At 45.6% G+C, this 11,834-nt stretch overlaps 1 protein-coding gene across 3 annotated transcripts; it reads right to left on the reverse strand.

Moving 5' to 3' along the window:
- Positions 1-200: 200 nt before the first annotated feature.
- On the reverse strand, positions 201-4,669 carry LOC123052923 (uncharacterized). Of its 3 annotated transcripts, none has more exons than XR_006425167.1 (7): positions 4,331-4,669; positions 4,153-4,248; positions 3,373-3,413; positions 2,074-2,185; positions 1,609-1,689; positions 602-800; positions 201-478 (listed from the first exon to the last, which is right to left on the reverse strand). XR_006425167.1 is itself a non-coding variant. In XM_044476291.1 (7 exons), exons 1-7 carry the CDS (start codon positions 4,568-4,570, stop codon positions 448-450), a joined length of 651 nt encoding a protein of 216 aa, XP_044332226.1. In that variant the 5' UTR covers positions 4,571-4,669; the 3' UTR covers positions 201-447. The 3 variants fall into 3 exon arrangements, 2 of the variants coding, with proteins under 2 accessions (XP_044332226.1, XP_044332227.1); XM_044476291.1 differs by having other exon boundaries at positions 751-800; XM_044476292.1 differs by having other exon boundaries at positions 201-800.
- Between the last annotated feature and the right edge of the window lie 7,165 nt (positions 4,670-11,834).

An 11,834-nucleotide genomic window follows, 5' to 3' on the forward strand; every position in this document is an offset into this window, starting at 1 on the left:
TCTACACTCTAAAATATGTCTTTATACATCCATATGTAGTTTGTATTGAAATCTCAAAAAAGATATATATTTAGAAACGGAGGGAGTAATATTTTTCATATACATATTTGCATAATGTATATGACTGGTTTTCTCAACACTTGTTATGAAGTTTGCAACGGCACTTACGCATTGTCCAGATCAAGAATCCCAACTCTAAATTGCTTGAAACCAACCTACTTGAATTCAAATCTCAGAAGTTAAGCAAGCATGAACCCTCTATTACACAAAATACAGAAAATTATTTAGCATCCATGGTTCAGTCAAAGACTACAGAGACAACAAACACACACCATGTCAGCATGGTACATTTTGAGGCCTACGGCATTGACATAAATCCAACAACTGAGACAACACAATCCCGCTTGATCCATGCATCCACGAAAATGCTCACACCAGAAACCAAATTCAGCAGAAATCTAGACGAAAACTGGAACACCTGTCGATTTACCAAATATGTTAGCAAGCCATTCCTAGCTAAAAATAAAATAAGAGCGCAATATGGTCCACTGCAATCCATGTAAACATAGGAAGCAAATGATTGGTAAAGGTCAGCACTAACAGGAAAAGGGGGCACTCCCAACGAAAATGTCTCGGGTGACAAATCGATGACCATGAAAAGTGGCATGCAATTAGCAGGAGCAACAATCTATCTACACCACGTGAGAAATGTTAAATCGTCGTGCTCAGATTCATCAGACCAATTCGGACCTCTCAGCAATTAACAATGCCTCGAGTTCCTCTCTCCGCTTCTCCAGCTCCTGGAATACCAACAGAAATTAAGGAATGGTTAGCAGATGACATCATGGTAGCGACCAGTACTATTGTTGTAAACTGTAGCCTTGACACATGTTAAGAAGAAACTTCAGCAGTTCACAAAGGCAGTGGATATAGCAGTGTGCAGTAGACAGTTGCTTGACTCAGACCAAAGGATTACAACAATGTGTATCCTCTTCTATAAATGGGTAATAATGATTCTCCTGTGAACAGATATTTTGTTTCAATCTCAAGGTATGGCTCGGAAAACCTTCATACCAAACTTACCAATCATAGTGGAAGAATCGTATGAAATATGTATGCATTAAATGTACAGTAACCAATGATCAAAACAAGAGAAAAACACTATCAGGCAGGAACCACGGAAAGAATAAATTCTCCAGGGTCAAATAAGAGAAACTACGAGTATACACTCTGTTAAGCTTCATGCACTAGCCAACACAATCAAAAGTCCAAACTGATGGAAAGGGCTAAGCAATCCACATATACACTTCAACACCCCCTCTCACGTGTGACGCGGGAAGTCAACACGTGGATAGACTCAGAGGTATGGCTCAAGAGGCCTATACGTGGACAAAGGGGGCAACAGCAAATTTTTGGATAAATTGCAAAAGCCAAGACTTAAACTCAAGAGCTTAGGCTCCGATATCATGTAAAGCTTCATGCACTAGCCAACGCAACCAAAAGTCCGAACTGAAGGTAGCTAGGCAATCCACATATACACTTCAACACACTCAAGCTTAATTAAAATGCATTCATTACTCTTAAGAAAAATAGGGGCTGAGTACTTGCATGCAGATCTTTGGCTGCTTGCTCTCGTGATGTTGCTTTCTGCTGCCTAGAACGCTTTAGTACACCAAGACATAATACCCCCTACACATTCAAAGTTGTTAGTGCAAGTAAAAACATGGTGGTACAACATAAACGAACTCCAATACTGATCATTTGTTCCACTGCACATTGCAGGATAATGCTTTGCTATAATAGGAATGCCTGGTTGCCAATATCTGATACTAGTGCTTGTGAGAAGCTGAATTCAACTGGTCCATAATGCTATCTATATAGTCATTTAAATAGGCTCAGATAGTTGTCAGGCTAATTTTCTGGAACAGGAAATGATTCAAAAATTACATGGCATCAATTTTTGCTAACAAAATTAATTTTTAGCTTTTGTGTTGACTTTTAACTTTTAGGATAGAAAGGCATCATAGTTTATAACAGAACACAGACTTAACACCCAAAGTTCTCTAGACTCACCGAGATTACATAGATTAGTCCACATGCAAGGAGCAGATAGCTGGCAATGTCCTGAAGCAAAATCAGATCGCTCCTTTCAACGTTTGGGTATGCCTTCGTCATGACAGCAACACTGCCAGGAACGAAAGAAAAAATGAATAACAATAGTAACAGACATGGTTACATTTTAAGACTGGCAAGACATAATCAATAGCACTTCCCATTCCTGTTTCCGTGATCATGACACTGCTCATAGTGTCCCAGGAAACAAATGAAAATTAAGAAGGTTCAGGATCCCAGAATTTTTACAGTGGCTGGTGCATGCAATTGTGATAGTTCTTGTTGCATGTGCTGTGAATGCAAAGAGGTCAATATGGTGAAACCCCCCATGATGATGACTTGATAAGAGCTTTACTCTCAACTCATGCCTAAGTTCACAAGTTTTATCGTCCTAGTAATATTCAAGTATTCACTAAAGTGTGCACACTTAATACTGTACTTGCATTTCTAGTCACCCTGGTTGAAACTATGTCGATGAATTGATAACATGAAACCTAGATAAAGACACAAGAGATATTTCTAGCAGAACTAAGGTGGCCTCCTGTGCTCCATAAGCTACAAAGTATTCCTCTGCCATGATGTATGCTAACATACGCAATCTTGGGCTCATGCATGCAGACGTCTCTGAGCATGTGAGGACCACAATCCACTGAGAGGGGGGGGGGGGGGGGGGGGGATGATTGCATGGGATAAGAAAATATCGATAAAATGAAGTCCAGAGTTGCTCATAGCTGTCCTTTCTGTTGTAATAGTACAGCCAATTTGCTGATGAAGGTTAAGGTTGCTGAATACAAGAAAGGTTTGTGTTTGTCATGCTTCTCTATATGTCATAGCTATGCTTAAGGGTAGTGTTCGTGAAATTAGCAATTTATCGTATCTTATAATATATATCGAGTAACAGCCACTTTATGAAGCCACACCTCCCACAATTTTCAAGAACCATTCAGTTAGAAAATTATGAAGCCACACCTCTCGCAATTTTCTTTTGAGGTTTATTTTGTCCATTACTTCCAAAAATGAAGGAACCAAAACCAATCTACCAATTATATAGGTAAACTCTAGATGAGCACCGACAGTAAGCATATGCATGAAACATTCTGAAAAACTGTAAAAAATATGCACCAATTCCAGTAAAAATAAAAGGGCTGCCCGGTGCATGTAGCTCCCGCTTGCACAGGGTCTGGGGAAGGGGCGGACCAAGAATTGAATTTTGTGAACATAATAGGAGTTGAGAAACATATAGTCATCCTGAATACTTACAATATCTGTAGCATCCCCCTTGCAGGCCAGTATTCCAATATCTATTCATGTCAAAGAGTAGAAAGTTTACAAAACTAGAAAGCCACTAAAATTCTAACTCCATTCATGGACAATAAGATTGCATGAAGCCCAATCCATAAGCTTAAATCTAAAGGGCAGCTGAAATAAGACTTGGTGTTCGCTGACAGGAGCAGTTAGAGAATCTCCAAAGTTCCGTCATCATCATTGGTGATGATGTGGAAGAAAAAAAGAAGAAGGAAAGAGAGCAAGTTTGTATGTTCCTAAACCAACAAGCCAAGCACAATCTGCGAGGTGGGAAAGAGAGCAAGCCTGTATATTCTGTCTCCCCCTAGAGGCAACTTAAGATTACACTCAATGGGAATAAGAGATGGCCTTAAAAGGACAATCTGATCATTCACTATAATAATGACATGGCATCTTCGTTCAAAAAAAATGACATGGCATCTGAAAAAATAAATAATCTCCTAAACTAGAGAAACTAAATGGATTGCTACCTAAACCAATTAAAATTCCGACACCGACATAACACATTCCACTATCAATGAATGTTAGCAAACAATTGATTGGGTGAAGCAAGCAACATGGGCACCATTTGGAGGCTGAAGCACAAAATAAATTACATGTAACCTACGCATTTTTTATCATCCACAAAACAGTTCAAATTGGACAAACCTCAACACCGCCAAAAGATGCATTTTTCTTTATACAAATCCTAAAGATGCACATATTAAGGCAGGGGCGCCTGGCAATTAAGCGAACCTTGCAGAATTTGATGATGAATCCCCACTCGGTCTCGAGGACGGCCACGAACAGCGAGATCACCACCGCATAGCACCGGAATATGCCCCCGAATATCTGAAAGCCCGGCAGGAAGACACCGAATCAGCCCGTGACCGCGGCGCGTCGAGCAGGCTTGAAAGTGGAAGGGGGGACTCACGTAGCCACCGTTGCGGCGGAAGGACTGGACAGCGGAGAGGACGTTGACGGCGACGCAGAGCAAGGCGGTGGCGGCCGTGACGACGCTGAAGCAGCCGCACACGATGAGGAGGGGGTCGCCGCGGGCGCGTCGCCGCGTCACTCGCGGCGTGTCCCCGCCGCTTCCGCTGCCGCTGCCACCAGCCGCCGGCGGCAACTCTGAGGGCCCCGGCGCGGAGGACGACGACGCCTCCCTGGCCATGGCGGACCAGCTAGGGTTAGGTATTTTTCCTTGCCCAGGGTTCGGCTTCGAGGCGTCGATGAGGTGGCGGGGGCGAGGGCGGAGTGAGTGAGAGGTGTGAGGTGTACGAGCGAGTTTATAAAGCGAGCGAGGAAGAAGCGGGTGGTGGCGCCCATGGACCGGGTGCACGGGGTCGGAGGACGCACGCGGCGTGCTCTGCAGCCACGCGCGGAGGGGTGTCGACCTGTGAGTGGGGCCAAGGGCTGATGGCCATGCGGGCCTGTGAGGTGGAAAGAGGAGCCAATGGGAGCCCAGCTCGTAGGTGTCTAGCTGGCATCAAGAGCATTCCATACTTTCTTTTTTGGCCATACTCCATACTGTTAGGCAAGGAAGAGAATATTTTAAAGAAAGAAAAATACTACTTTCCTGATGGAGGATTAGCTAGCCGATTTCTAGTAGCTGCATGATTTGCATTTATCCTAAATTTATTTTAGATTTTCTGTGATACGTGTTTAATGGAAGAAGACGTTTTCGAAGACTACGAGACGCCTACGGTGACTTCATAAAATTTTAAGGTGATATGCCGGCTTAGTCTCTCAGAGATGCTCATAGGGGTACGGTGTTGCATGAGTACGTTCATAAGGGTGAGTGAATGCATGTATCTACGAGCGCTTGCATCTGTATTGTGTTAAAAACACCAACAAGTGCTCGTTGAATTCAGACTTTCAGTCAACTGATGATGGTGTCATTCGCAAAAATTAAAATAAAATGATGCTAGTGTCACTGAACAAAAATCTCTGCTACTCCAGAGAAATATAGATTTTACTACCAACATGAAAAAGAATGCTATAATGTTGCGATACTATATTTGAACAGTAAATTAAAACAAATAGTAAATAAATTTTTAAAATTCTGAATGTTTGTGTACATGTTCATGTTACTATAACAACCGTGCCTGACAATTTTCATGTGAAACGAGATAGTAGTGTTTCTTTGGTAAAAAAACAAAAATAAATGTAACATTTGGGGTTTGACTTGTTTGTTCCGCACATGTCAAATGCTTAAGCTTTCCCTCTAGCATTTGGTTGTGACAATAAAGTCAGCTATTTTTTAAATTTATTTTGACGCGCAAGAGCATATGCTCCCTAGAGCCAAATTGAATTTCCGCTTTATCTATCTATCTATATATTATAGTTTATTAAAATACATCACAGGCTAATAAAAAAAGATAAATATGCTATAAAATTGAGAGAAGTTCATATTACAACCTCAAACTACCACCAAAGTCTAAAACACAACCCTGAACTGCGAAACCGTCTAGTTTACACCCTTGAACTTTGAAAACCGGACAGAAAACAACCCTGGGTGGCATTTGACCGGTTTTGACCAGTCAACACCCCGGTCAGCGCCAACTCATCCGCCACATCCTCCTCTAGTCAAATTTTGACAAAAATAACAGTGTCCTAAAAATTTTGAAAAAATTCTCAAAAATCTACAAAACCCTCATATTAAATCTGAGAAAGTTTCAACAAATTTTGCCAGGAAAAACCGATTAGAGAAAAAAATTCAAATTCAGAGCCATTTAGGGTCAAATTTTGCCACCAAAAAAGTGTCCACTTTTGAGAAAAAAAATTGGTAGAAATTTTTGAGAATTCAGAGTCATTTTTTAGATCTTTATCACATTTTTCTGGACACTTTTTTGGGGTAGAAATTTAACCAAAGGAGGACGTGGCAGATGAGTTGGCACTGACTGGGCTGTTGACTGGTCAAAACCGGTCCAAACCAGTCAAATACCACCCTAGGGTTGTTTTCTATCTCGTTTTGAAAGTTCAGGCTTGAAAACTAGATGGTTTTGTAGTTTAGATTTGTGTTTTACACTTTGGTAGTAGTTTGAGGTTGTAATATGGACTTCTCCATAAAATCCAACAAAAATCATAAACAATTGGTCATAGATTTGATGGACCCTTAACTTAAAGCGCATAACTAACTGATTAGATCTACTAATCTTATAGCATCCTAATTAGGCCTACAACGTTTGTAGGTTAAGATTGTACATCTCCGACCCACTTTCAGCGTCTCCTAATTGTAGATCCTATATGTTGGTATTGGCGATTTGATAATTTCGTCCAGAAAACACTTCCCTCTCAAAACAACATCGCAACAGTTCAAAAAACACTTTCATTGTTATAGAGTCGAAAGATCGCGTGCCTATGTGTCGTACTAACCATATTAATTATTTTGCCCCCATTCCTAGCAGATCAAGTCCCGTCTTAAATCGTGTACATGTATGGCCACGTTGTAAAACTATGGGCCTAGTACGTAGTACATACATATGGTCGTGGTCTCGAACAATAGTGCAAGAGAGGCAATGTCCGATGGCGAGCAACCGGCTGGGGTATACTGTTACGCATGCAACAATGGAGTAAAGGCAATAGACGGCTGCACAAGTCGGTGGGGGTACGCAGCAACGGGAAACCTGTAACAGGACACTGTTCTTCAAGAGGCAACGAATCTGATGTGTCGATACCGCGCAACGGAGTCCTGTTTATCAAGCGCCAATCGGCTGGGGTGGGGATACCACACGACTACCGCAATGGGGTCCTGTGCATCGAGAGGCAACCCAATGAGGCAGGGGTACTGCGCGGCAACAGTAGGGTACTGTACATCGAGAGGGGCTCCTCGATAATCATTTGTCAACTTTCTACATATCACACGCAAGGGACGCAACAAGCATGGGAGCTCCTTGCAATGAAAACACATCAACTACTCTCGCGCATACGAAGGCCTCTTACACTACCACGCACGATCGCAACGCATACGGGTTCTCCAATTATCGTACGCCATGAAGCAGCAGATTAGTTAGCGAGAGAGACTCGCACCGATCAATCGGGGTCTCTGTATGCGAATTCGATCTTGCACATATGCAACAGGGGCCTCCAACGTATGTGTAACTGCTTCCGCGCACAAGCATCGATGGTTTAATCGGGGGCTACAACTACCGTGCATGAGTGTCAATCGATTGCTCGGGTTCGATGATGCGAAAGCTTGCACAACGTGTGAGATCCCGTAAACTACATTGTATCTCGCTCGGGTCCGACCACCCACCATACACGTGCGAGGCAAAACTGATCCAAGAGATCCTGAAAAATTCTCGCCCTCACTTCTACCAAGATTATTTTACGTCATGGAAGACCCAAAGAACGTCATACAGGTGCACCGTTGGTCCACTCAGGACGAAAAATTTTATTTTCAGTCAGATTTTTTTTATTATAGAAGTAGGTGCCCACCACATCCATGATAATATGCTTTTGGCTCCCAAGCTCTTATGCTTCTCCTATGAACATTAAATTCGACAAAAATAGCAAAAAATCTGAATTTTTGTTGGAGTACAAGATGCTCCTGTGCATGCTGTTTGCGCAAAATTTGTCCTAGTTTGGACATTCGAGGAGCTTGTGGCAAAAAAGACAAAGTTGCCATGAGCTCCTCGAATGTCCAAACACCCTGAAAATTTGCACGCACATCACGTGCTTAAGCATCTTGCACGCAAAAAAATCAGATATTTTTCATATTTTGTTATTTTTTTGGTTTTACTATTCACTAGGTGCAGATGAGCTCGGATTCAGAATTGAATATTTCAGTATTACACTTCCATGATTTTTTTTTCGTTCGGGCCAAAATGTCATGGATGTATCTTTTTCTTCTAGTGTTGTGATCCATATGTCCCAGCCTAAGAAAGAAGAATTGGGATCTCAAGGAATAAAGGCACATGCAGTAAAGATCCGAATGAGGGAGTCCTGGATTAGGGGGTCCTCGGACAGCCGGACTATATCCTTTGGCCGGACTATTGGACTATGAAGACACAAGATTGAAGACTCCGTCCCGTGTCCGGATGGGACTCTCCTTGGCGTGGAAGGCAAGCTTGGCAATACGGATATGTAGATCTCCTCCCTTGTAACCGACTCTGTGTAACCCTAGCCCCCTCCGGTGTCTATATAACCGGAGGGTTTAGTCCGTAGAACAACAACAATCATACCATAGGCTAGCTTCTAGGGTTTAGCCTCTACGATCTCGTGGTAGATCAACTCTTGTAATACTCATATCGTCAAGATCAATCAAGCAGGAAGTAGGGTATTACCTCCATCGAGAGGGCCTGAACCTGGGTAAACATCGTGTCCCCCGCCTCCTGTTACCATCCGCCTTAGACGCACAGTTCGGGACCCCTACCCAAGATCCACCGGTTTGGACACCGACATTGGTGCTTTCATTGAGAGTTCCACTGTGCCGTCACCATGAGGCTTGATGGCTCCCTCGACCATCGACAATGATGCGATCCGGGGCGAGGTTTTCCTCCCCGGACAGGTCTTCGTGTTCGGCGACCTCGCACTGCGGGCCAACTCGCTTGGCCATCTGCAGCAGATCGAGAGCTACGCCCCTGCCATCAGGTCAGGTTTGGAAACTTGAACTATACTGCCGACATCCGCGGAGACTTGATCTTCGACGGGTTCGAACCCATGTCAGGTGTGCCGCACAGTCACGACGGGCATGACTTAGCTCTGCCAACGGACAGTGTTCGGGAGATCCCACCTGCAGCTACTCCGGCTTTCAATCCGGAGCAGATTGCGCCGTCCGAGGACGGGTGGATGGACCCTGCCACGAAGGCCGCACACTCAGCGGCGATAGAGCCGAATACTGACTTCACCTCTTATGAGACCCGTGTTGCCGGACACTTGGATTCGTCCCCGGCCACGGGCTCCGAACCGCCTGCGTCCATGCCTATCGAATCTGATTGGGCACCGATCATGGAGTTTTCCTCCGTGGACATCTTTCAGCACTCACCACTGGGCGACGTGCTAAACTCATTGAGGTATCTCTCCTTGTCAGGAGACCCTTGGCCGAACTATGTCCGACTAGAATGGGATGCGGACGACGAAGAAATTCGCTGACCACCCACCACCCACTTAGTAACCACTGTCGACGATTTAACCGACATGCTCGATTTCGGCTCCGAAGACATCGACGGTATGGACGACGATGCAGGAGACGAACAGGAACCACCGCCCACAGGGCGCTGGACTGCCACCTCATCATATGATATATACATGGTGGACACCCCCAAAGAAGGCGATGGCGATAAGACAACGGAGGATAATCCCTCCAAGAAGCAATCCAAGCACCGACGTCAGCGGCGCCGCTCTAAGTCCCGCTATAGCAAAAGCAGCGATACCAGCACAAGAGACAATAACGCTCCGGATAGTGCCGAAGACGACGACAATCCCCTCCAGCCAGACCTCGAGCGGGAGGACGAACAAGCTAGCCCTCCGGAACAGGCAGCAGACGGAGAATCAGAGGATGACAATTACATGCCTCTCTCCGAAGACGAGGTGAGCCTCGGCGACGAAGAATTTATCATGCCTGAGGATCCCGTCGAGCAGGAGCGCTTCAAGCGCCGGCTTATAGCCACAGCAAATAGCCTGAAGAAAAAGCAACAACAGCTTCGAGCTGATCAAGATCTGCTAGCGGATAGATGGACTGAAGTCCTGGCGGCCGAGGAATACGAACTCGAGCGCCCAACCAAGAGTTACCCAAAGCGCAGGTTGCTACCCCAACTCGAGGAGGAAGCATTGAAACCTACATCACCAGCGTATGATGCGGCTGATCGGCCACCTCGTGGCCGAGACAGAGGGGCATATCAGCCCGATGTCCAGCCCGCACCCCGCCACCATTCAAACAAAAATACCAAGGCTCGAGGCAACACGCGGGACCTGCGAGCGTATTGGAAAACAAAGCAGGACATGCAAGATCGATCTACGGATCACGGGGGCGCGCCCCAACGCGGGACGATGACCGTCACGCCGGATATACTAAAAGAAAATCCCGCTGGGCCGAATACAATAGACAAGACTCGTATGAACTGCGTCCTGATATAGCCCGGCACAGAGGCGCCGCACACCCCCTATGCTTCACTGATGAAGTAATGGATCATGAATTCCCAGAGGGTTTTAAACCCGTAAACATTGAATCATATGATGGTACAACAGACCCCGCGGTATGGATCGAGGATTTCCTCTTCCACATCCACATGGCTCGCGGTGATGATCTACATGCCATCAAGTACCTCCCACTAAAACTCAAAGGACCAGCTCGGCATTGGCTGAATAGCTTGCCAGCAAACTCCATTGGCAGTTGGGAGGATTTGGAAGATGCATTCCTTGACAACTTTCAGGGCACTTATGTGCGACCACCGGATGCTGATGACTTGAGCCATATAACTCAGCAGCCAGGGGAATCGGCCAGGAAATTCTGGACCCGGTTCCTAACTAAGAAGAACCAAATTGTCGACTGTCCGGATGCAGAGGCCTTAGCGGCATTTAAGCATAACATCCGTGACAAGTGGCTCGCCCGGCACCTCGGCCAGGAGAAGCCGAAGTCTATGGCAGTCCTCACGGCACTCATGACCCGCTTTTGCGCGGGCGAGGATAGCTGGCTGGCTCGCAGCAACAACACATCAAGAAGTCATGGCAATTCAGATGCCAAAGATAGTAACGGCAGACCACATCGCAACAGACACAAGCGCCGCAACAACGGTGACAATGCCAAAGACACGGCAGTCAATGCCGGATTCAGTGGCTCTAAATCCGGTCAGCGGAAGAAGCCGTTCAAATGAAGCAACCCGGGCCCGTCCAGTTTGGACCGCATACTCGATCGCTCGTGTCAATTTCACGGCACCCCCGATAAGCCAGCCAATCACACCAATAGAGAATGCTGGGTGTTCAAGTAGGCCAGCAAGTTGAATACTGAAAACAAGGAAAAGGGGCTGCATAGCGACGATGAGGAGGAGTCCCGGCCGCCGAACACAGGAGGACAGAAGAAATTTCCTCCCCAAGTGAAAACGGTGAACATGATATACGCAACCCATATTCCCAAGAGGGAACGGAAGTGTGCACTAAGGGACGTCTATGCGATGGAGCCAGTCGCCCCAAAGTTCAACCCATGGTCTTCTTGTCCGATCACTTTCGATCGTAGGTACCACCCCACTAGTATCCGTCATGGCGGTTCTGCCGCATTGGTCCTTGATCCCATCATTGACGGATTTCACCTCACCTGAGTCCTTATGGACGGTGGCAGCAGCCTAAACCTGCTTTATCAGGATACAGTGCGCAAAATGGGTATAGACCTCTCGAGGATCAAACCCACTGAAACCACCTTTAAAGGTGTCATCCCAGGTGTAGAGGCCCGTTGCACGGGCTCAATCACACTGGAAGTGGTCTTCGGATCTCCGGACAAC

Source organism: Triticum aestivum, chromosome 2D (genome assembly GCF_018294505.1).
Source record: "Triticum aestivum cultivar Chinese Spring chromosome 2D, IWGSC CS RefSeq v2.1, whole genome shotgun sequence".
NCBI lineage: Eukaryota > Viridiplantae > Streptophyta > Magnoliopsida > Poales > Poaceae > Triticum > Triticum aestivum.

Bases quoted from the DNA above. Each gene is read 5' to 3' on its own strand.
- LOC123052923 (XM_044476291.1), bottom strand. From the start codon at position 4,570: ATGGCCAGGGAGGCGTCGTCGTCCTCCGCGCCGGGGCCCTCAGAGTTG. The intron at 1,690-2,073 runs GTGAGTCTAGAG...TTGAATGTGTAG, and splicing joins GACTAATCTATGTAATCTCG to GGGGTATTATGTCTTGGTGT. The intron at 479-750 runs GTCCGAATTGGT...GTAAATCGACAG, and splicing joins GCATTGTTAATTGCTGAGAG to GTGTTCCAGTTTTCGTCTAG.